Below are 27,015 nucleotides of genomic sequence, written 5' to 3'. Positions count from 1 at the left end.
CTGTAGTGAAAAAACCTCTTTATTTTTAGAATATGAGGTTTTATGGCATTCTGACTTCAAAACTTTACCAATATCACATGAAATCATTTTGATAATGAATTTAAAAAGGTTATACTTGCAAATTTAAAAATGCACAAGTATTAATAACATTATTTATGTAGGATTAATTGCAACATTTAAATTAGATGAATATGTCTGAATTCAGCTATTAAACTTTGATAATCGGGAAAGACAAGGAAACAAAAAGGAAATAAAAAAATACATTAAAAAAACTTTCATAAATTAAGAAACACTTCGATTTAGATAGGAATTATCAATTTGCCTAAAGTACTTTGGCAATATTTATACATTTATACTACAAATGTAAAATATTTACAAGACTATGTATTTGGCACAAATGATTTTTTCGCACAATGTTCTTCAAACATACAATGATCTAATTTGAAATTTTAAGCCTAAAAAATTTACCGCACACCTAAAAATTTTACTGGGGCAGGTGTCAATTGCTTTAGCATTTATAATTGATATTTAGGTACTTTTTATTTATAAAATGAGTTTTTTATTTATATATTCAAATTCCTCGCCTTGAGATTAACTAGGTCACTTATTTTTAGAATTCATATGTTTAGAGACTTGGTTTTATAAGGAGAAATGTAAATTTAAAAATGGCGGAAAATGACCAAAATAATAATAGTAGCCAAAATTAAAACAACCATTACTCACGAACCGTTGGGAGTTAGACCTTAAAATTTTTGGATTTATCTTATTTTATAATGTACTAACTATGGTAAAAATATAAAGAAAATCCAAGGACATAGGGTTGCATGGCCTGGTTGTTTTGACATGAAATTACTCCGCAGTGATAAAAAATTTGATTTAAAAAGTTGTTTATCACGTCACACTGTAGCCAACCCCCCCTCCCCCATGTGATATTTTGTGACACTTTCCATTACCCTTTCCCCCCCCCCCCCCCCTCCCCTACGACTGTCTCGTATTATTTAAACAGCCCCAATCCGCGGCCATTTTAAATAAGAGTATCATAGCAAAAAAAAATTAATAAAAATCAAAAAATATTTAAATCTTAAAAAAAATCATTCAATAAAATTTTTATTTCTAAATTCTTTGACAATTAACTTATCGTATATGACAATAGAATATTTACCTTTAATTCTATGGCTTTTACTTTCTTCAAAAAGTCATTTTTGAATTGCCGCAGTTTCGGTTGAATAATCTTCGTTAATCGCAGTTTCGATTGAATAATCTTCGTTAATCGCAGTTTCGATTGAATAATCTTCGTTAATGTAAATTCCCGATCCTTTTAGTTTGTTTGCATTCTTCAAAATTTCAACCTTATCTTTGTAGTTTAGTAGTTTTGTTACAATAGTTCTTGGTTTTTTGTATCTAATTTCCCTGTTCTATGAGCTCTTTCAATAACTACTCATTTTACATTAAGTTCATTTTCTGAAAAATTAATGACTTTTTTTTCCGAGTCAATCCAGCTTTCAGAGTCATTTTTTACGATTCCTTCATAACGAAGATTATTTCTTCGTTGACGAAGAAATAATCTTCGTTTATATATTTCATTATATAAAATTCGGCCTATCTTATTTTTATTATTTTCTCCTAGGCTTGACTTATAAATCTTTTTTTTTTTTTCCAAATCCTTTTTTTTTTCCAAATACTTTTTTGTCGTTGTTATCTTGCGAAAACATAACACTTTCTTCAATGCCTTGTTGTGTTTTTTCAAAATGTAATATTTCATTGTTTACTTTTAAAAGTTCGACTTTTCAGCCTTCATTTTCTTTTTTTAATGCTTCATATAAATGTTGTAAAAACGAAACTTCTTTTTTTAAAATGTCAATTCGATCGTTAATTAATTTTATTATAGATCATTTATTTGTTGATAATGAACTCAAGATCAGATATTTCTGAATCTTGAGTTCATTATCAACAAATAAATGCAAAATAACTCATTGTAATGTATCCGTATGTAAGACGTAAAGTATATTTTTCTACAAGTTTAAAAACACGTTCGATCACTTTAATTGCGGAAGCAATTATGAATACCGTGATTGTGGCACAGTTGACTACGTGAGTTATCCGCCATACTTTTTCATTACTGCAACATCATCGTGAGTAGACGCAAAATCTAATCCAAATTCTGTCAATTTTTGTTTCAATAATTCTTTAGTTGCAAAAGCATCACAGGAACCATCAATTTTAACAAGACCCAGTTTATAAGCAAGTGTATTGTGTAGAGTTACATTTATATACCTTTTAATGGAAATGTCAGTCCATTCATCTACTGTTATGCTGTTATGTACATTTTTTCAAAACAGAAATTTCATCACACAGCTCTTGTTTTTTTTATCTTGAAAAACGACGTTATTAGTTTTGCGACAGTGGTTTAACTTTTTGGCATTTAGAAACCACGTTTTTAAATAAACTCACGTATTGCATTGAATTTCGTAATTATTCTTAAAGACATGCCTTCCTTTGCTGCAAATTTCGCCAGCAATTCAGCCAAGGTTTCACATTTAAAGAATCGTCTACTTTTATTTGTTTTTACGAAACTTCTGCAACAGATGTTTCATTTAACTTCTTATTTTTAATATTATACTATGTATAGTTCTCATGTGGATAATCAGATGTAATCATGTGGATAATCAGACCAGATGTGCTCGAACCTTTGCATTTTATGAAAGAATTGCAAAGGGTACATTTTGCTTCACTAGCTGAACCGTATGATTTTGTGAAATACTTCCAGACAGAAGTGCTCTGTTTTGGCATGTTTTTTTGTTTTTTTTTTGTACTTTACTTTTATTGGTTATATATATAAAGTAAAGTAATTTAAATATAATGCAAATAAAATTACATTACTTACTTATATATTATTTGTTAATAAAAGTAGATATATTAAATATTATAATTAAATCTATAATTTCTATAATGCTAAACTATTTGTTTCTTATACATAAACTATTATTATAAAAAGATAAGTTAACGCTACAGCTAATATATACCTTCATTCATGAACTTCTTCATGCGGAAATAATGTCCAAGGGATATGTAATGTTGCAATCGTTAATACTTTTCCAAAAATATTTATACAAATTGTTTGAGGGTTATCGTAGTGTTGCGATATTTATAATACCGAAAAGTAAATAATAAAAAAAAATTAACGAACGAGTGGTTTGCAAACAGCATAACAAAATAACTTCTATTTTTTTTTCATTCATTTACAAAGTTCTAACACAAAAGTAAATTAGTGCAAATCGCAGTTTTTATTAAGTTTAAATTATTAAAATTTAAAAAACCGTAAAAAACTAGTGTTGGGAAAATTTAGTTTTCGGTTTCGGTATTGGAATAATTTAGTTGAATACCGGTTTACAGTACCGGTATTGAAAACCGTGGAAACTCTATCGGCCCAGTTTTTGTAACTGATTTCCATTTATACCAGCTCGCACTTATCCCTATTCGCAGGGGTGGCGGAATATTTTGCAAATTTTATAAAACTAATATTAATTTACAGTTATTCTTAAAAGAAAACCACATGCATCCATTTTCAATAAAGTATAATATCAACAATAAACATAGTTCACCAAAAATTTAAAAATAAAAAAATATGTTACAATCTAAAAATAATTTAAACGTTTTCCAAAGTAAGAAATTCTGGTGTCTTTACTTTTTGTATTTATAAAATCTTTTTCTATAGCTTTTACTATTTCCGCGGTGTTCAATTTATAAATTGAAGAAGTAGAAAATGATTCAATCGCTTCTGATTTAAGGTAGACCAACTATATGACTTTATTATTACTTAGGTGAGAGAAAGATCTCTCGGCTGTGCATATTGTCAATGGTATTGCCAAGTAAATTTTTAGAAGTTTTGGCATTTCAGAAAACATTATTCAGACTCGTTTACAGTCGTATAACATATCAATTATAGTTGTGATTGATGTTACCTGTTTAATGGTTATTTTATATGTAATGTTTTAAGTTTCCTTAATAGATGTAAATAGAAGGAGTTCAGCTTTTAACTTTTCATAAACTATATCATTTTAATAGAAAACCTTTATAATATCTAAAGCTTTTATGTCCAAATCACCATTTGCAATGGACAATAATAACCTCTCTAAAGCAGTTATTGATTACATTGAATATTCCATCGTGTCACATTTGTGAATGTTCAAAGTATTACCATCAAAGCGAGAAGGAGTTAAATGTCGGTGAGGCAAAGAAGCATGAGGTGAATTGCAACCAAATTTCTTAACTCCTTCATTGACACAAGATTCAAAAAATGATTTAAAACGTGCTTCTGATAAAAATGTATAAAAATCGCTTCATAAATATCATCTTGAAATGGTTTAGCAACACCACTTAGATGCTTTGACATTGAAGCAGCACCATTGTAACTTTGCACCCGCAAGAAATTTTCAGAAACTGATCGAACACATATAGATATTTGCTCAAAACCGAAAATGTCTCGAGTTTCATCGCATATTACAGAATAAAAAATTCTCAATTTAATAGCACTAAGTACATTTCTTAGCACATAATTTGCCATTAGTTCTATCATCTCGTTAACAATATCATGAGACATGTACTTACTGTTTGACAGCCAGCTCGATAGAGTTTGATAACTTTCACCCCTCATTAGAAGCAGCTGATTAAGATTGCTTTCAATATCATCATTCCATCGAATAGCTAAGCCTTGTTGAGTAACACATTTTGATGCAGAGATTACTTGAATTAAGCACACGCAATCCTTATCGCATTGCTTATCATGCATTTCAATTATCATTTGATGAATGGTTTTTAAACCTTCTGCGCGTAGTGTCAATATTTTTTCCTGTGCCTCCTTATGAAATGATGATAGGTCGTGTTTTCTCAACCTTTCTGCAGCCTTTTTCTATTTGTCATAACCAATTTTCAAAAAATTTTGTTCACCGCATTTTGAAAATGATACCAGATTTTTCTTAACAACACCAATGCAAATATAGCAAAATACTTTCGTTTTGGAATAAAGTAGATAAATCCAAGGGTAATTTATAATCCATTTTTCATTGAAAAATCTAAGTTGTTTGCCATACATTTTTTTGGTTTCTTCAATATCGGCAAGATTTATTTCTGTTTTTTCCACTCACAGCAGGAACAAGCAGAAAAAGATTTTTCAACGTCGTTTCCTTCTTGAATAATTTTTTCCGTTGGTAAAGTTGGGTTTAAAAAATGTTTGTCATGTACAAAGTAAGAAATCAGTGTTCGTTGTTTTTTATGAGACGGTTCCGTCATGATTCTTCGTAGTTGAAAGGAAATCTAGTCGCAAGATTAGGAATTGTGAATTATGTAAAATGTGCTTATGTATAGATTTACATAATATTCACAATCGTAAACCGCTCCATTGTGATTTGTAAAACATTGTTCAAAGCAAACACATAAAGTTATTATTTTAAATACAAAACGCTAATTGCTCCCTTGAAGCTTGTAAAACGTGATTCGAAGCAAATACGTTAAGTTAGCCTTTCAAATACAAAATACTAATTGACCTCTAGTGGCTTGAAGTTGTGAATTAGAATAAGATAAAATTTTTTTGAAATAAAAGTTTTACGGACTTGAAAAGTGGGGGCTATTATACCAAAAGCCCCCAACACTTTTAAAAGAGAGGAGGCTGAAGCCCCCACTGTTCCGCCGCCCTTGCCTATTCACACTTATGCCAATGTTTACAAATTTATTCGGCACACTTATGTCAATTCGCATTTATTCCAGTTTGCACTTTTGCCAGCTTTTGCCACGCTACGCACGTTTGCCAGCTCGTACTTATGAAATTCGCGTTTGTTCAGCCTCCCGCAAAGACTATACTACTACTTAAAACGATGTTCAGTTTCGTTCTCCCACCATTCTTTTAAACCTTCTTGGTTAAACTAGAGTTAATTAACTAACCTTTTAGTCAAACTAAAGTTAGTTGACAAATTTTAGTTAAACTAAAACTAACCTTAAATTTACCTTAAACGTTCCTAAAAGGTTTTAAAGATTGACGGTTGCGAATCCATATACCAAAAATCCTTTTGGAGTTATATGTGACCAAATAAAAATGAACCAAATACAATCTTTTTTGTAATCAAATAACATTTTGTCAATATCAATACAAAGTTTTTAATGGTTGAAGTTTGGGGTTTTTACTGGAAAGTAAATATTTGAAGTTGTGAAAAAAACTTCATCGTAAAAATATCCTACTATATTGGAATTGAACAAGAAAAGAAATTAGATAGTCAGAGCAATAGCATGAGAATTCATAGGAAGAGGGAAGAAGGAAGAGATGGTGTGATTGTTTTTAAAAAATATGGCAATTTAGAATACAAAATAATTTTTTTTTTTGCTTTTTTTAACAATTTGCAACAACAACAAAATAGAGCACTTGATGAAATAAAATGGGGATGTTATTTGCATTCTTATTCTCTTCCTCTTTTTTCCACGGACATGATAGTATGCTAATAGTTTGCTGAATAAAGGGATTAATAAATTAAAGATTTTATGGAAGAGCAAGGCGTACTACACTTTATAAAAACTTTTTGCAAAATCTAACGATTAAAATAAAAAACTCAATATCATGGTCGATAAATAAAATATTTAGCATAAAAAGCCTTGTTCAAAATATCAAAATTTGATTGAAAACTGAAAATTTAAATAAGTTTATAATAATTTTTTTTTTCTCAAAATAGTTTTTTTGCCAATGGCTTGAAAGAGATTTCAATTAATAAATATGATATTTAGTTTATTTGACTATTTTAGAAAAAGATCACTCTGACAAAATCCATTTTAAATAGTCAAAGTTAGTTTAGCCAATGAATCCTTCAATTAAGGTTTTAACTATTCAATAATTGTACCTCACTATACTTTAAATACACTACCACATCGATGACATTGGTCTGAAAAATGTGTCATTTAGAACGTTTTAGTGTTTTAGTTCTGTGTATTATTTGAAAATAAAAGTTTCTACTTATAATAACATAATAAAAGTTCTAACAATAATTTTTACATTGATCTTTAAAATAATTGGTAATTTAAAAACAAGCGTCATTAATTCCAGTGAAGCGAGGCCAAAGTTCTGCCTCAAGTTTACCTGTCGGTAGAACTTTATTCCGAAGTTCCGCCGGTTGGCCTGTCAGTACTTTACTTTATCACCGTAAGGCATCACTAACTCCGATCATAACTGAAACCCACCCATAAAACTCTCAGTCGATACATGTACTTTGAATTTCGCCTCTGTTGTCAGTCGATAAAAATCACCTTAATAATGGTAAATATTTTCATTTAAAATTATTTACCGTTAAATTCGTATAAGCACATGTGGTCCCTAAAATATAAAAATATGCGGTCCTTAAAATGTAACCATATGTGATCCCTATAATATAAGCATATATGGCGCTTAGAATATAAGATTTTAAGTTTATGCTTTAATCTGCTATTAAATAAATAATTTTGCTCTTAACCTATTATCTAATAAAAAATAATGGTAAAGTATCGTGTCTAACAGAAAAGTAAAAAACTGGTAAGATATGAGAGTTTATATCAACAAAGTAAAAAAAAAAAGTAAAAAAAGAAAGATTTGTTTTTAAACTGAAATTTTTTCAATTATACATTAACTTTACAGTTTTTTTACTCATGCCTAATAAACATCGTGTCTTCTACAACGATATTGCACTTCGAGGTACTTGTAAGTTCCTACGCAGGGATCACCAAAAACTCCATTGGAAGCATGAACAACGCACGAGGGTTTTGTTGCACAACTTTTGTTAACAATCTCAATTGATATTTTCTGATTGTTACAATTTTTATTTGTGTCTTGTGCACCGGGGCAAATACCAGACAATGTTCTACCGTAATTTGCATTGACTATTTCAATTGTTCCGTGGCCGTTGCAATCAATTTTTAAATCGCTGTTTTCACACGCCCGAGCAATATGAGCTTGTGGTTTACCTTATAGATAAATAATTTTTTTTGTAATGATCTTATATAAAAACATTTGAGTTGCTTAATGGGTTTAAAAATTTTTTAAAAAAATCAAGAAACTTACAATGATAGTGCACTTCGAGGTATTTGTATGTTCCGACGCATGGATCACCAAACACTCCATTGGATGCTTGAACAACACATGAAGACTTGTCTGAACAACTTCCAAGAACAACTTCAAGTGACTTTTTTTGGTTATTACAGTTTATGTTTGTGTCATAGGCACCATGACAAACACCAGACAATGTTCTACCGTAGTTTGCATGAACCACTTCAATTTTGTCCTGTCCGTTGCAAACAATTTTTAGATTGCTGCCTTCACATGCTCGAGCAATACGAAGTTGTGATTGACCTAAGCATTATTTATACTTTACAACAAATATTTATAATTAATTAATAAATTAATAAAACAAAACACTGCAATATAATATTATGGAAGCACTTAAATAAAATCAATTTTTCAGTGTATAGGCATTTGCCAAATCATTAGTCAATTTAATTTGTAAATTACACTTTTCCTTTGCAAATATTTCAATTGGTAAAGTTAATTTACTATTTTATTATTCTCATGATTTTTTTAACCTCGTCACTGCAAACCAAAACTTTCCTTAATTCATTTTTTGCAAAATTGACTTTTTTGGTTTAAAATACTCCTTAGGTGCACAAAAGTCATATCACAAAGTATGGAATTGATTCAACTATGAGTAAAGTTCAAATATCTTATGTCCTAAAAAAAATAACTGCATTGCTGCAAAACAAAACTACCCTAAATCCATTTTTTGGCAAAAAAAACTTTTTTGGTTTAAAATACTTAATAAATGTAATAAATAACTGAAAACAAGTAGACTTAATCGAAAAAATCAAAAGCTGTGATTAATTTTAAAATTTTAAATGTCTTTTTTTTGGAACAGCTAAAACGGACTTAAGATGGCCTTGTTTTTGCAGCGGCAAATTAATTTACAGAATTTTGTCATATTTTATGTAGTTTTAAGTTTATCTTAAGTCCATTTGCATTGTTGCTTCTCATAAACTTAAATTTTTAATCTTTTATTTGTTATATTATATATTACTTTAATCTATTACTTTAGTCTATTTTCTTATTTAGTAGCTTTTTTGTAATTATTATTATCATATTTTTAAATCTAATTACAGCTATTAATCTAATTGGTACTTCTGCCAGCATCTTAAATAGTTATAACCTGCGTCACTCAATTAAGTTTTTTCCGCAATATGCATCGAGTATTTTTATCAATGATAATGTCGTTGACTGTTGCAATACTTAGCTCAACACAGGATTATAAAAACAATATAACTGCAGCTTTTAGTTGCTTATGCGCTCTGTATATTTAAAACTATACATCTAAGCGTAACTAAAAAGAGGACGTATTCTACAGAAATATAAACTAAACTTTTTTAATGGCTTTAATTTGATGAATTTGATTCAAATAAAACAATTTACGAATCTACAGACTCTCAGACATTCCACCAATTTTTGTCATACAAAAGCTATATTTTCTAGATGGCCTCTAGGAAAGAACTGACGAATTCCATCAAATGAAATTCAGAAAAGATAAAAGAGCATCGCATTGAGATCTAAACAGCTGATCTTCATATCACAGCTTACTATCGAGCATTTATATTTCTATGCGTAACTTTTTTTTCATTGATTTTACAATTAGAAGTTAGAAATATTTAATGGCTGCTATGTTTCATTGAAAACATATTAAATATGAGTTGAAGAGATATGGTATTTAACTTGAAATACTCACAAGCAATATATTAATATAAAAATAATTGCAAGAACTTGATAAGTTTGTAACTTCCGCGCGTGGCTTCTGTTGGTGGTAATACATGAACTGCATTTAAACAATTGCTGTTACTCTATGATACATTGTGAACTCATGTAACTTTACTAATATATACTAATATATGAAATATTACTTAAAAATATATACATATATATACTGATAAAACTTATATTTTCTATATAAAGTTTATTTATGTAGTAGTTAATGTTAGTTAATTTCGTTTCAAACTCAATTTACTCTTTGATAACATTACTAATATTTACCATTCTTTGTTTACAATATACTTATATAGATTAGAATTAAATGAGAGTAAATTGGAGCTTTATTTATATACAAGTACTACAGTTAAGTAACATTTGCTTTTCATTTCACTGTTTTGTTTAATTGATCCTATCTAAACAAAAACAACCAGCACTTTTAAAGTGTGTGGCAAAGTCTTGAATCAGGAAAAAATTGTGATAACAAGTGGCATCGATGCAACTCTAAAGTTGACGAATTTCTTAGAAATGTAATAAATTTTCTAAAATAACTTATAATCAACTAAAAAAACTAAACTATTTATTTAGATATGTGGTACTATTTTATAGATGTTTTACTGTTATTGTTTCGGTACTTTTGAACATAACGTAATATTTAGGAAATCCTTAAATGTGCTAAAAATTGAAATTATAACCCCTTAAATCGGAGCTAATATACTTTGACAGCTAAAACACAATGATAAAAGAAATTGGAAGATTGATTTTATATATATATATATATATATATATATATATATATATATATATATATATATATATATATATATATATATATATATATATATATATATATTTATATATATATGTATATATATATATATATATATATATATATATATATATATATTCCCGATATAAAATGACGGTAGCAACATAGAACAAAGTAAACTTAGTGTTTAAATGATGTTAATGATTATACAATGGCAGAGAGAAAGTTTTACCCCCATGTCATTTGAAAAAAAAAACTTTACTATTAAAAAATGTATACTTACCAGCAGCTCCAAAAATTAAACCAAAAATAATTGCAAGTGTTACTCCTTTTGCCATCTTCAAAGTTAGCAATGTAGATTGTGTAGAACTGACTTTTTAGTTGTTATTATATACTAAAATGGTTACTATGGTTGCCTTTTGTTCGTCAATTTTAGTTGCAATATAAAATTATTTTCATATTTATATAATATTTCGTATCAATATCTTTTTTTATCTAATTAATGGAATAATAATAAAATAAAGTACGTTTCTTTATCGCTTAATATTATAATAACGTGACATAAGTAAATATTGTATATAATTGTATAGCATGAAATTTGACGGAAAATGATATTGCTATACTTATCTATTTAATTCTTATTCTATACGAATTAAATTTGTCAGTCAAAAAAAAATAGTTAGTTGGACATGCAGTTATGTAATGGTACGAAACTAATTAAACTTAATGGAATTAAACTTCCTTAACTGAAACAAATAAAAATATTAACTGCAAATTTAAAATCTTATATTATAAACAATTTTATATGTTAATACTTTAAAATATTATACTTTATTGCTTTTCAGAAAGTTATTTCTTATGTTCTTTCAAAAAGTTATTTGTTATGTTATTTTAATTCAGAAAGTATAAAGTTCGCAATTAACAGGGTGATTTGATTTTCTTGAAGATACGTATCATAAAAGTGCTATAAGTTTTCGAAAGTTGAAAGTCGAAACTAGACAGTTGATATTAAAATTAATGAAGGGCAAGTTATATGACCTGGGTTAAAATCATAACGCAAACAAGAGCTAAAACTTTACTCCTATCCCAACTCCCTCACTCTTATTTAAAATTTAAAGCTTTGAGGTTTAAAATTTTTATATTCTTATTTTATTGTTCAGTAAGTTTAAATGAACTAAACTTGTTTATTTAAATTACATGATTTTGTTGCTTGACTTATTTTTCGGTATAAATACGTTACCCAGTGGACATGCGTTGTCTGGGTGACATGGGTCGGACGTCTAACGGACATCTGGACGTCGTCCGGACTACTCATGCCTACTGCGTAGCCTGTTCTAAAAAACAACAATTTTCAACACTGGTAAACTTTTAAGTCTAAACTCTACGATAAAATATAAATGCAAATGACACAACCATTAACTCAAACCCAGAATCAGCTTTATTTAACAAACAATAACTCAACTCAACATTAAAACGCAAAAAAGTACTGGAGACTAGTATTTTCTGCAAGATAATGCATATTAATCACAACAACCCTAAACATTCCTACACCGTGGTAGACATAGACAAAAAAAGATATTGAAAATCTATTCAGCATTAAGTCAGATGAGATGGAGAGGACATTTTAAAAAGCAATTTAAAGAAATTAAAAGAAGAGCAAAGGTATTGCTTGGTGAGTTTAAAACCTTGTCATAAAACAACAGGAAACAAGCAACTTATCAATATTGCTGCTTTAAAAAAGACATTTATGAGGAAGCCTTACACAAAAAACAGAATCAGATTTAGAAGAAATTTGTTGGAATGTCTTACGAGTATTTAATCCACCAAGAAGAGTCCTACTAAAGTTATACATAAAAGCGCAGAAGAGAAATAGCGAGATGCTGCATTCAAAGGCACAACATTTTCAACTAACGGGTAGTCCAGCCCTGAATTTGTTTCTAATTTATTTGGAAAAAAAAAGTGAATTTGTTCTAATTTATTTTGAAAAGAAAAGTGAGGAATTTTCTAATGTAAATAAAAAAAGATTGTTTAAATGTCATTTATGATTGCAATAAATAACATATTAATTTAAAGTAACAATCTATATATCTGCTGTAATCATAAAGTTAACCTAATAAAATTCTGTTTAACATTATCTCATATCAACCAAGTTGCAATAACTTTGGAAGAAATCAATTAAACATAAATAAGGAAACGGAAGAAACAAGTAAGAATATAAATTAAATATAATATATATAAAAACAATAATTTATGAAAATAGTACGATTGCAGTCATTATACTCTGGATAACATTTAAAATAAGGGTTATTTTTATTGGGTAATATTGAAAATAAAGCTACTTCCCAGCAAACATTTAGTCTAAAAAAGAACGTCTTTTAAACGAAATAAACAACGTCTAATACATTTAAAAGACGTTATAAAGACGTCTTTTTTAGACCAAATGTTTGCTGGGTTAGGTTAAACGTATGTTAAAAATTCGGACGCTTTTTTTCAAGGTTTTATTGTTACAAAACACATAGTGCTTTTTTGCAACAACCAATATAATTTTTGCAACAACATCCAACATCCAAAAAAAAAGAATTTTTGGTCATGAGTTTTTACAAGAAAAAAGCTGGTTTTCGTTGCAATTTTCAATCTTCTTTTTTTTAATTTATTGACTACTGACTGGTAAGGTCAGATTAATTTAACCTATAGTGCACCATAAGCTGGTTTCCTATAAAATATCTCCTCACCAGTATTCTTTGTTGCATCGGTATTACCTGATTTTAAAGGAAATCCTTTTTAAAATTGCAAGGTAACATATGTGATGTAATTTAAGTTAACTAAGTTAGCTTAGATTACATCACATATTTTATATGTGATGTAACTTAAGTTCAATAAATCATCACATATATATCACATGTTTTATATGTGATGTAACTTAACCCGTAAGTGCCGGACGTTCTTAAAGGGACGTAAAACTATGTCCACATTAAACTAGGGTATTTCAAATATTTTTCTAAGTTTAAGTACATAAGTTATGTAATAGGGTGGAGCGATTTTGAAAATTTTTGAAATTTGATTTGCCTGAGCAGCATATCAATATCTTTTGGTGAAAAAAGAACCTTACTCTTTTTTATTTTAGTTTAGATGAGTTTTTGAGGTTCCTCTTTGGATTCTAAATTTTTGATGGGTCTATAATATTGTCATATAAATTATAATATAAATTTCATATAAATTTTTGATGGGTCATATAAATTTTTGGGTCATATAAATTTTGATGGGTCATATAAATTTTGATGGGTCATATAAATTTTTGATGGGTCTATAATATTGTTTAAATTTTTTTTATCTAAACTATATCAACTTGATACTTAAAAGAAGCAAAATAATATGCTGATTTTGAAAATAATATTTGTTTTTATTAAAAATTTAAAATTAAAAAAGTAGAGTTGTTTTTTTCATTAAAACCCCCGTCCTCAACAAAACGGGGGTTTTAAGGTATATTTTTGCAAGTATTTTTTTCACTAAAAAAATTTTTTAATAAAGTTATTATTTATGAAACAAGCATTTTTTTCTGCTTTTTTTGAGTCCAAGGTTGATATAGTTTAGAAAAAAAAAATTCAAAAATACTAGGACCTGTCAAGAATTTAAATTCCAAAGAGGACCCTCAAGATTAGGGTACATCGCTAAAATCATTTTGATTAAAATAATACGGCGTACTGATATTCCTATGTAAAATTAAATTTTAATTTGAGTTTCTTTTTTGTGTTTTTTAATTTGAAAATGTTTTGGTAAGGCAATTGAGACTTTTAGTTATACATTTTATAGTTTATTGTAAATAATTACCCGTTTTTTGAGAATGTGTTGTAACAACTGTATAATTCTCAAGGTTAGTAATACTTACCTTGAAAAATAAATACTAGTTATCAAAATATCATAAAGTTTGTTTTTATAATGCGTATTGTGCATATTCAGCGATTATGCATATTGAACATATGTAATAAAATGAACTATGTGATAAAAAAATTTTTTGTTATTATTTTGACCTTATGGTGATGTTTTATCTTTTTCGGGGCTTAATGAAAAGACTAATTTTGTCTTCTTCTAGCCCCAGTCATGTACATTTTTCTTTTATAAACTACGATTGTAAAATTACAATACGATTGTAACAGGCATTGTTATCTTAAATACATGTTTTTGTTAAGGAAAGATATTTTCAAAACAAAGAAACGAAAGAAGCAGGATTTTATTTAGTTTATATACCCGAGAATTCAAATTTACTTTGTTTATATACTAGAAACGTTTTTTATAAAAAAGACTCTAATCACAAGTACTTTTTAATAATGTGTATTTTTTAATTTATTTCTAATAACAGTACTAACAATGAGTAAATATACATCGAATGTGAAAACTAGACATAGTTTAGCAACTAAATTGTCTACTTTGTTGGAAAAGTTAAAGAGCTTGTTTTGTCGGAGGTACTCACAAAAAGATCAGTAATTCAAATGGGTATTCTTCTAAAGGTTAGCTTTTATTTATTTTTTTTAACTTCTAAAATATTTTCAAAAAATATTATATCAAAAATATATATTGACTTAATATAAATTATCTGTGATAAATAACTAAATCTATATCTACCTTTTAGGAAAGAAAAGAAATAGAATTTGAATGTAGAAAAAGTAATTTTGCTACAAAAGAACTAAGCAGAGAACTTGCTAAACTGGTGACAGCTTAATGGTTCAAAGCAAATAGTATGTTTAAACCACCAGTTACAATTTCGGAAAAATCACTAGCAGAAAAAATAAGTAGACTATGGTTTAAAATATCCAGGTTTTTAAAAAACACAAAACCATCCAAAGAAGCAACCAACAAAAAAACTAATGAGCTTGATAGTCTCTTTGATATCATATCATGTACTCATACAATCATTATATGCACAGAGGCAGCATCATTTTGCAATGATCCCCAAAACTGCAAATTAGGTGCACATGTTTATTGTTCATGCCCTCTATTACAAAAAGTTCCTGTACTTGATCTTCTTTGGCTTCGTAATCAGAGGCTTAAAAAGAAAGAGATTTCTACTATGCAAATTGGTTTATGTGATTATAAAGAATCGGTTCGCCTACGGAGAAGAGAAAATAGGAAAAACATTCAGGAAGAAGCTGCAAGAAAAAGGTAAAAAAAAGAAAATGAAAGAAAATATGAGTTTAATAAATTTCAGGTTAGCTCAATTAGCATGAATATAATTCTTTAATTGTTTTAAAACATTTATTACCGCAATCTAAGAAAGTCTTTAAAACTAACTTTTTAATGATTCAAATATATTAAACTTTTTTAAATTTAAAATTTATATATTCTATTATATATAATATTACTTACCAATATTGGTAAGTAATAATATTATATTATAGAAACTGCATGTTTAAAAAATTTAGAATCCTGAACTTGTTTTTAATCTGCATGAAAAAAACAAAAATGGTATTGATGATACTGATGATACATACAATGTAAATACTGCACAACTAAAAAACGAAACAAAAACTTTGGTCGACAAGTTGCTTGAAAAAAAACTAGGAAAATTTGCATCACTGGTTACAAGATACTTAAAAAAACCAAGTCTAAAGCAAAACAAAATGACTATAACACATGCGGCATCAGCCGCAATAAGATGTAATATTTCTGATGTTGGTGGGGCTGCTATAATCACTGGTATAATAAAAGATTTTATAGCTGCAGGTTATCTTTCTCCTGATATGTCATACCTTTCTGTTGACCCAAATAAAATACGAAGGGCTAAGAATAATGTAATGAAAGAAAATACAATTATTGAAGCTAATAAATGTAGTAACGAAAATATAATTGGAATTGCTTATGATGGAAGAAAAGACTGGACCAAAACGTTAATTCCAGATAAATACGGAAAACTTCACCTTAGAGTCATAAAAGAGGAGCATATAAGTGTATCTTGGGAGCCAACTGGACGTTATCTTGCTCACATCACGCCAGAACCTGCCCTTCATCCGGAAAAACCTGCAAAAAAAATATCTGAAGCACTCTATGATGTGCTTGAAAAAAACAAGGCAACTGAGTCATGCATAGATTAGGTGGAGATTCAACTAATATCAACACAGGATGGTCAGGGGGAATTCATACCCATCTTGAAAAAATGTTAGGACATAAATGCTATTGGGCGATTTGCATGAAACATACAAATGAACTCAAGCTACGACATTTAATTATATCCCTTGATGGTCCGAGAAGTAGCAAGGACGGATTTACAGGATCAGTTTGCAAAAACCTTAAGTATGTAAATGATATGACAATAAATTATAATTTTACACCCCTGCCAGATGGAGAGGAGCTTCCAAAACTTGATGAGAAAGACATAAAAAGTTTATCTACTGATGCTTATATCAGTTACAGATATGTAAATGCTATCAAGTCAGGAAAACTTTCTCCGGATCTCGCAAATCTAAAATATGGATCACTGTCTCATTCTCGCTGGCTTACAACAGGTATGGCTTTGATGTTTTTGTGGACAAGAAATCATAACCTTAAATACAGTGAGCTGGAGATCTTGAAGATATTAGTTCAATTTTGTGTCAAAATGTATTTCAAACTTTATTTTGAAATTTCTTCCAAACATCTGCTGGAGGACGGACCAAGACACATTTTGCTTGAACTTAAAATTCTTAAAACAATGCCAGTCAATGTGGCAAATATTATTACACCTTATATACGAACTGCGTACAACCATAGTGAATGTATTATGGTTTCACTCTTGACTAGCTCTAATAAAAATGAAAGAAAGTTTGGTGTTGATAAGGTTTTACAAATTAGAGGAAATAATGAGCTTGGAGACACTGCTGTTCGAAAAAGAATATCTCCAAAAATTAACCTTGACGCTACTATTCTTCAAGAATTAATTTCTTGGAATGTAAAAGATTGTTATGAACCAATATTTACATGTAATCTTTCTAAATTGGAGGTCTCCAAATTCATTGAAAATCCATTGAAAATTCCTAAATTCAGCATTCACACTCAAGCAACAGAACGCTGCGTCAAAAGCGTGACGGAAGCATCTGCCATTGTTTACGGCCAAGAAAGAAGAGTTGGATTTGTTAGAACAAGAATGATACACAGGGAAGAAATTCCTACCTTTAAATCAAAGAAAGATGTTCTTGAAATAATTTAACTAAGAAATAAAACAAAATTATACATTTTGTATTTTTTTTATTTTTTATTCAAAACTTTAATCTGTAAAACTTGAAAACCGCTTCTAATGAGAAGTACTTTTTTTAATAAAATATTTAACAAAAAATAGTTTTGAAAATAGTTTTAAACCTTTTAGCAATTTAAAAAATATGAGGTTGAGTAATTTTTAGATTAAAAATTCTTTCCCCTACATTAAGGACGATGACATAAATTCATTTGTTCCGAGGTGGCTCAGGGGGTTTGGGAGGGGGAGGGTGTTCCCATGCTCTTATCACTAAGAAAAATTAATCAATTTCTGACAAAACAACGCTCTTTGACATAAGTATAAAAATAAAATAATTTAGAATTTGCACTTTTCTAAAAAAATTAAAATTGCTATAAATAATGATATATAAAAGTGTCAATTGCCTTACCAAAACGTTTTCAAATTAAAAAACACTAAAAGGAAACTCAAATTAAAATTTAATTTTACATAAGAAAATGAGTACGCGCTTTGAAAAATAGTGATTTTCATAAATTATGGTACCAAGCAGCATTGCTTGGTACCATAATTTATGAAACCCTACTCAAGATCTCATCAAAATCAAAAAATATTTTTTTACTTTTATCTTATAATTAATAGACATTGATTTGTGTCTCAGTAATATTGGTTTTTAAACTCTTTTTTTTTTGCTATGAAAATCGCTCCACCCTATTATATAAGGATAATAAACATAAGTTATGTAAGGATAATAAAGGATAAGTACATAAGTTATGCAAAGTTATGTCATAACTTTGAATATTATTTAATCAAAAATGTATTTTACTTAAAGTTAAAACAAATTTTTAGGAAAAAAAACAAAGTCCGTACTTGGCGTAACACTTGTGGTCCTTGTTTTGGAGCTAAAGTACCAGAGTTCCAAGAAATTACTATGAAATCACTTGTTGACGATGATTGTATTCTACCTTACAACTTTTTACGTTTGTTTCTAGGTGATAAGTTCATACAAAATGTTTCCAATATGTCCTCAAAGTATGGTTGCAGGAAAGGGAAGAGAAGGCCTTAGAACAAGGCCTTCTCTTCCCTTTTCTACCCAGAGAAGGCCTTATGAACAAGGATAATTTATTAATCTCTATTGCAGTTATGTATGTAACTGTTTGTTACTGTCGTAAAAAGTTTGTTAGTGTCGATGAGACGATGGTCAGATATTTTGACCTCATCGACTGAAACAAGCCATTCGAGAAAAGCCTGAAAGGTAAAATCTTTCTTTCGTTATATTTATTTTCTTTTTTTTAAACAATAAATTAATCTCGATTTAAGTAAAGCAATACATATATAATATAGCTTATTTATAGGTATGGCTGCAAGGTTTGGTGTCTAGCAACTGCTGAGGGAGAACTTTTGGCCTGTCAGCCTGATGCTGGGTTGAAAACAAAAATTAAAAACAATGGGCTAGGTCACGGCCCAGATGTTGTTTTGAGTCTTTCTAAACAGTATGGTTTGAAGAAAGGGACCAAAGTAGCCTGTGATAATCTTTTTACATCTTTTGATCTTCTTGATCATATGGGAGAACATGGCTGGGGCGTTGTAGGTTAGTTTTTTGATAGTTTATTTGGTATGTTTTGAAATTTTTTTGTTTAGCCTAATCTTAAAAATACATTTTACCTCAGGTATTGTCCGGCAGAACAGGCTTGTAGGTGTACCGATGCCTACTAAGAAGCAGGCTAAAAAGGAAATGACCAGAGGTACTATGAAATCGGTTTATGATAATAACAACTGTGTAACCATCTGGATGGATAGCAAAGCTGAAGTTCTTGCGAGTAATTATACTGGTCCTAACCCTGCAGGTATTTTGTTTCATTTTAAAGTTTAAAAAAATTAAAATTTGTTTGAAATAATACAAGTTATTTATAATTCTAAATCTCAAATTTATAAAGGCTCCAATATTGCTTTTATTTACCAGGTATTTGCGAGAGGTACAGTGGCAAGGACAAGGCATACATCAAGCTTTCATACGTCCCCGTATGGTGATTGACTACAACAAGACAATGGGTGGAATTGACTTGTGTAACCAGAATACAAAGAACTACAGCATCTCAACCCGTCTGAAAAAGTGGTATTGGTCACTCTGGACATGGTTCTTAAACGTGCAGATGATTCAGGCTTGGCGATTGTATAGCTACACTTGGAGAAACCGATATTTAATGGATCAGGAAATTTGAAGATAATCTTAATGCAGCTGGCTTATCCAAGTTTGCAAAGAGTAGGCAAAGGATTATTAGAAACAAGGGTAAGATGAAAAAGAGAAAAGAAGAGAAGAAGGTATATGAGATTACATTGTTGGAATTTATTCGACAGTCAGTTGAACTTATGTTAATGAATCACTCTGACCATAAATACAGCTTGTTAATTCCCCAGAGAGAGAGGTATCCAGGCTATCTACCAACAGCAAGCAAGCAATCAGGTTTTCAACTTTTATGATTTTTTTTAACAATTTTTTTTATACAAAACTTACTTATCATAATACTCTTTTATTTTAAAGGTAAAATCAAATTATTATTTTAGGTACGACCACACCAGAGCTTTGTTACAAAAACACTTTGTTACAAAAATACTTTGTTACAAAAACAGACGTAAAAGGAGTCTGCCAATATTGTCATGACAGAAGCAATTTTAGATGTGAAAGTTGTGATGTTGCTCTACACCCTGATTGCTTTGTAAACTACCACAGACCTGAAAATAATTTATAAAAAATATCTTTATATAATTTAATAAAATATTATTTTAAAGAATAGCGTTTTTAATCATATTTTTAATATTTTCCCTATTATGTAGTCAAGTTTGAATTTTTTATATATTTCCATAACCCTATTTTTCCGTGATAATCAAGAGGTTCAAAATATGTATTATTTTAAATATTTACTTTTTTTTTACGTTAAGTGCCGACACGTCCTTAAAAGAACGTCCTTAAAAATACTAATGGGTTAAGTTCAATAAATCATCACATATATTAAAAAGAAAAGGTTCAATTATTTTTTTTTTTGTAATGAGAAAAATTAATTTTTTTGTATAAACGAAATATATTTCAAAGAATTAACACTTTATATTGTAACCAGAAAACATTCACAGAAGTTAGGGGTTTAGAGGAGACCGTGACTAGCTGCAACAAGTAAGGGGTTGCAGGAGTGCTTTATAAAGAATGGTTTTTATTATTTTTATTATTGCCTAAAAAGTATAATGATAAAAAGTTTACATTATGTAACTATAATGATTTCAATTTTGCGAGTTTATTTTACAATATATCTAATGATAAAAAGTTTACATTATGTAACTATAATGTTTTTAATTTTGCGAGTTTATTTTACAATATATCTATCGATATTGGATTAATACGTCTCTAAGATTTGTTTTATTTCCCTGCATATTTAAAAAAATCGAAGTACAGAAATGAAAGTTTTTGAAAATGTGTTGCGACTAACCCCAATCTTAAAAAAAACCACGACAAACAAATTTATAAACGCTTTGTTTTCATTTGTTATTATTTAAAAACATATTATTACGTTAAAATTATAATCAGTAATAAATTGAGGAAAAAAACCGGCAATTTTGTAAGTGATTTTACCCATGAGATTAAAAAATAAAAAAATTTTTAACGTCTAGGTTTTATGTCATTAACTATTAAGCCCACAAGAATAACTCGAGTGCAACAGTCATAAATTAAATAGCCCCAAATCCATTTATCTCATAAATATAGAAGTTTCATTATTTCACTAAAAACTAACGCAACAAATCAATAAAAAATTTTTCTAAAACCCATTTTTAACCTACTAAACTCCAACCATGTGATAACTTGGATAACCCTAATAAAACACTGATTAAGTCTACATAAGTTTCTTAATAAGTTTCGACATTTTTTTAACATTGCATTTCCTTTGGAAATGAAGAATTATAAAAATATCGAAATTTATCAACAACAACAAAAAATTAGGGGTCGTCCATAAAGTACGTACGCTTTTTTTTTGTTGCCCCCCCCCCCCCCGCGCGCATTTTACAATACGTTTTTTTGAGTACACTCCACCTCCTTAATAGTACCTACGCTGTTAACCTATTTATCTAACATTTTATGATATTTTTTTAAATTTGGAGTCTCCTTTCATATATAATCAACCCACTGCCCTCCCATCTCATATACGCCATCTGCAGACCCCCTCTTCCCCTCCGAGCGTACATACTTTATGGACGATCCATTTTTGTTTGCATTGGACATTTTAATAACAAGTGTTCTTTAACTGGAAACAAAATCATTATTTATATATATGCATAACCAATGGATAATTCAAAAATCATTGTAAAAGAAAAAAAAAGAAACGATCATTAAATAAACGTTTATTTGTTTTTATTGAATTTTTTTTTCTTCTTAACAACAACAACAACAAAAAATTTCCATAAAGAAGCTAAAGCATGGTTTCTAATAGTGATTTGCGCAATTTTGTTGAACAACAATTGTTGCAGAAATTGATTTGTTTCTATTTCCGCAACATTTATTTTGCAACAAAATTTGTTGTACAACTGACGTTAAGTTGTGCGACTTACGCTAGAATATGTTTCCACTATAAAACTAAGTTGTTATACAACATTCCTAAAACTATCGCAAACCAAGCTTTAGTTTTACTATAACTTGATTCAGTGCCACGCAGTAACCAAATGGAGAACCACCTAAATTATATAAAAATAACTATGATATAAAAATGATTGACATAACATTTAGAGCATTATTATACGTGTAGACAAAAGGTCGACAAGACCACCCTTTTAGAATTATTTTAAACGCAGATTGTTCCACACAATCTGCGTTTAAAATAATTCAATAAAAGTTGTTTATAAACAATGTCTCGTTAAAGTTGAACTTTTCAAACGTAGGAGATAAAAAGATTTTTATTGATTATAAAGCTTTGTAGTTTTTTATAAAACTATGTGCAAAAAAACCAATAAATTTAAACTTTTGTTTATTGTTTTAACTTATTATTATTATTTTATTTATTTTTTTAATGAGTTTATTGAAAGCACCAAATGAGTACAGAGTACATGAAGAAGAAAAAAAATTCCCTAGCATAGAAGTTTGATTAAAGAAACTGAATAACATAACACTAAAAAAATCTCCTTACATCATTTTCACCAATAAGTAATAGCTAAAATTTTCTAAATTTTCATAAAGTTCAACAATTTTGCATTTTCTAGATGCATGCACATAACTTTACACGAGATTTGCTGTTCTCGAAGATTTAGAAAGTCAATGTGTAATTTATTCGTAACAACGACCTTTTTTACTACATACAGATAAAACAACACCCCTTTGTGTAAAAAATGAGACACATTGAAGTAAAAATTTTTATAAGAACCATAATAATAAATTGTTTTTATTTTAACTTTAATATCAATAAGATGTCGATCTACAGGGATCAAGAACAGGGATCTAATCTGCAGAGTTCCTGCGAGAACCTTGAACAGTGATGTGTTTTTCTTTTGTTGTAATAGATGTTTAAAGTATTGTAGGGTTTTTTTAGAAACTTTATATTACAAAAGAGTTAGAGAAGTCCAAGCATTCTAGAAGTCAGTGGTAAATAAGCATATTCGGTTTAGGAGGATGGAGCAGGCAAGAGGTAAAGGGGAAATGAAAATAAATGCAGTAAAACAGATGAACCAAAGGGTCTTTTCATACATTTTGACCGACATACATTTTTAAATCTTAAAAAGATATTGATCTGATTGGGGATCTGAAAGTAGTTTAGATTCTTTAGATAATGAAGATTTAGCTGATAGATTCAGTTGTTCAAATAAGTCTAAGATAATGGTATGTATAAGTGATTCATAAGATAATAAAGATCTGCTTGATTGTACTGTTTTTATTAGTAGCTGCAATCAGCAATAAGTTGGTGTAAATCTAGAAAATACTAATCTGTCAAGAAGTACAGTACACTGAAATAGGCTCAAGAAAACTGAGATAGGTGACAAGCTCAGGCAAAAAGTTACTAATACTCTGAAATTTAAGAAGCTCCATGTTAATTTTCATGGAAAGTAGTTAAAACAGATTAAAGAAAATCCTAACATAACTGTTGCTGTAGAATGGATAATAGTAAGTGTTACATCGCCTGATATGGATAAAGCTGATGACAAACTGCTGGGTGTTTTTCAGTCGGCAAGCTCTAATGGTATTGTGCAGGCTAAACTAATTTTGAATCTGCTAGAATACTTTGAAATATTTGCTATTTGCTGAGACACTATAGCATTCAATACACTTTGGAGCTATTGTTATCTTTACTAACATATCCATTCTAAACATTCCACTTCTATGGTTTCTCTCCAGGAGACATATGCTAGAGATACATATCTCTCTCTTTAAACTGGGAGATGTGCATCTTTGGAAATTTTTACTAGGAGATGTGCATCTCCTATTTTATGTAGGCCTTGTCTGAAGAGAACACAAAGGGCTCAACAAAAAGTCTATACGTCAAACTTCAAAAAGCTTGACCTTTATATCAAGTTGCCAAGGATGCTTTATAGTTCGGAAAAGGAGCCCTTGTTGCATAGACATTTTTCAGAGGTGATTACAAAAAGTTGTGCAAAACTTTTTTTGTTTTCTTTTTGGTAGGAGAAATTCGTGGAATTCGTTTCCATTAACTCATGGCCTACGACACGGGTTTCGAAGTGGAGGAGCGCAATCGTCAATTTCTAAAATAAATCCTCTATATCTAGAATATTCTTTTAAAAAAATGGTCCTTTACAAAAAAAGTGGAAGGACAGCACGTGCCCCCCTAGTCCTCTTGGTGTCGTTGGCCCTGTGACCTGGAAAATTTCAAGGAAATTTTGTTCAAAATATCCGGAAATTTTCAAAAATTTTTAATTCCAATAAACTTATAGTTATTATTTAGTTTTATAAAATTCATTTGTTTGTTTCAAGAATATGCTTTAACATTGTCGTATTTGGGTATTCTTTAAAGATTTCAACAAAAAATATGAAATAATTAAGACCCATAAGCAAAAAATAAACATCTTTTTGTCAAATTTTTATAGTCAATTTAAGAATACCGCATTTTTTAAAAACAATATAAGGTGATTTTCAAGTTATAGTTAGATTTTTGACAAGTTTATTCAGCTAATTGGATATTTGACACAATTCAGACGGATGAATTTTAGTTTTTAAGGACCTTTTTTTTATCACTTTTAAGAAATGGTACTTTTTACAGATACACCTCCCCTCATTTTTTAGTTTGTTAATTTATAAAGTCAAAGTACCCTAGCAAGGTTATGGCGAGTGAGAATCAAGTCTTAAAAGTTCTTGTTTACACATAGCGGCGGAATTTATGACCTCGAGTCATTAGTTGTTTATTTTTATTGCTAACTATATTTTTAAAAAGTTCAAAATTAGCAAAAAAAATTCTTTACTTTTTTCCTTTCATTAATCAATAACTTCTTTAAATCAAAAAAAAAATGTAAGTAACTGTAAATATTCAATCAAATCTTTTTATATGTAATTTTACAGTTTTTAGCAACTTGTAGGCCAATTTAACAGATAGTGACAAATGGCCCCATCCCCTTTAGAGATGAGGGTGCAAATTATGTTAAGCCTTAAACAAAGCTTGTAACGGCAATAAACATCAATATGCTTTGCAAATAACAGGATAAAGCGGTTTTAGAAAATTTTGAAAACAAATTATCATAGTTGCTTCTTAAAGTTATAATAAAAAAACTCAACAAAATACCAAAAAAAGTGCTTTTCAAAAGGGTTTATTCTAAAATTTTAATAATCTACTTCACAATATTTTATCAAAAAATTGTCCATAACAATAGCCTAGATAATACCTAAAATTTTACCTATTAATTATAAAACGACTTATCTTTTTTTGAAAATTTCCGAAATTTCCGGAAATATTGTGGAGATTTTATCGAGATGGAAATTACCGGGAAATTTTTAATTTGATTTTAAAAAAATTATTTTTTAATAAAGACTTTTTTTTGTATGTTAGAATTTAAATGTTATAAAAGTTTTTTTTTGTCATTTGACATATAAAAAATTTTTAAAAAGATTTTATAGTTGATAAAGCATATTTTGTAAAAAGAATATTTATTAATAAGTATTAATAATATATATATATATATAAAATAGTATGAACAAATGTTTACAAATATCTTTACTTTCAACGTGTAACTGGCTACACATCAGTGTTGTCCAAGTTCAACCATGAGAACTTGCAACCAGATCATTCTGTGAAGTAGATTTGTGTTTATTGTACTTTATAGTGTTATTAGGATTTTTAAACACTTATTACTTTTCATTTTATTTGGCTGAGATAAGCAGGCTTTAAGGGGAAAAAAAGTGCTTGAAAATTTTTGACGTTCTTATATTATTATTATTAATAAAAGTCTTATCTTTATATTATTTTTAATTTTATATTGTTTTATGTTTATTTTTTTCTATGTTTGATTTTGTATTCATTTATTTCAATGTTATGTTTTTATCAAATTTTTAAGTTGTATGAATAAGGTCTGCATTTTATTCTGCATTTTTTTGTATACTTGTCTTGTAACTTCATTAAATATTTTTATGAAAGATAAAGCTTTTGCTTGGTTTCATATTATTAACTTATTATTAAGTTATTATTAAATTGATAAACATTTTGCATTAAACATTTGTCAAAATCAATAAAGACTTACGAACCATAAAAAGTTTAATCGATAAAGTTATTTGTAAATATGCAAAACTATATGTCAACTAAGTCATCTGTTATGTGTGCAAAAACATTTCAAGAAAAAAAAACTTTAAAACAAGGAGATCAGGATAGAGGATCCTGCTTAATAAAACAATTAAAAAAGCTAATTAAAAAATCCTGATTAATAAAACAAGAAGAGCATGCTAAAAGATCCTTTTTAATAAAAGATTTTAAACAATACCCACTCTACCTTCAAATACCATGGAAAAATTACTATTACATGTAGTCATCAGGTCATTCTGTTACAGAATGTTTAACATTGCAAATATTAAAAAAATATAGAACACACAATTTTAAATACATTACGGGTATGGTATGTAGCTACCAAATGTTAAAAATTAATTATCATATTGTATATATACCAGAAGTTATTGAGTTTATTATACAAGTTGCTGAGAGCTTAAATGAAAATATTTTACAAGTTGTCTATTATCTTTACATAACGTTTTGTAATGGTTATAAAAATTCCCTACATATTTATGTTGGAACACTTTCCTACTTACTTACA

General features: G+C 28.7%; 2 protein-coding genes across 2 annotated transcripts; one reads left to right on the top strand and one right to left on the bottom strand.

Annotated features, from left to right (window-relative positions):
• Positions 1-7,602: 7,602 nt before the first annotated feature.
• On the bottom strand, positions 7,603-11,003 carry LOC136087635 (L-rhamnose-binding lectin CSL3-like). The gene is made up of 3 exons (XM_065811059.1): positions 10,846-11,003; positions 8,072-8,359; positions 7,603-7,974 (listed from the first exon to the last, which is right to left on the bottom strand). The coding sequence occupies exons 1-3, from the start codon at positions 10,898-10,900 to the stop codon at positions 7,664-7,666; spliced, it is 654 nt and encodes a 217-aa protein (XP_065667131.1). The 5' UTR covers positions 10,901-11,003; the 3' UTR covers positions 7,603-7,663.
• A 6,905-nt stretch (positions 11,004-17,908) lies between these two features.
• LOC136087024 (uncharacterized) lies at positions 17,909-20,157 on the top strand. The gene is made up of 5 exons (XM_065809529.1): positions 17,909-17,913; positions 18,589-18,771; positions 19,095-19,330; positions 19,410-19,586; positions 19,703-20,157. The coding sequence occupies exons 1-5, from the start codon at positions 17,909-17,911 to the stop codon at positions 19,768-19,770; spliced, it is 669 nt and encodes a 222-aa protein (XP_065665601.1). The 3' UTR covers positions 19,771-20,157.
• Positions 20,158-27,015: the final 6,858 nt, after the last annotated feature.

This window comes from Hydra vulgaris, chromosome 11, assembly GCF_038396675.1.
Source record: "Hydra vulgaris chromosome 11, alternate assembly HydraT2T_AEP".
Taxonomy (NCBI): domain Eukaryota; kingdom Metazoa; phylum Cnidaria; class Hydrozoa; order Anthoathecata; family Hydridae; genus Hydra; species Hydra vulgaris.
Note: the sequence above shows the minus strand (reverse complement) of the source record. Positions and strands in the feature narration are given on the sequence as shown.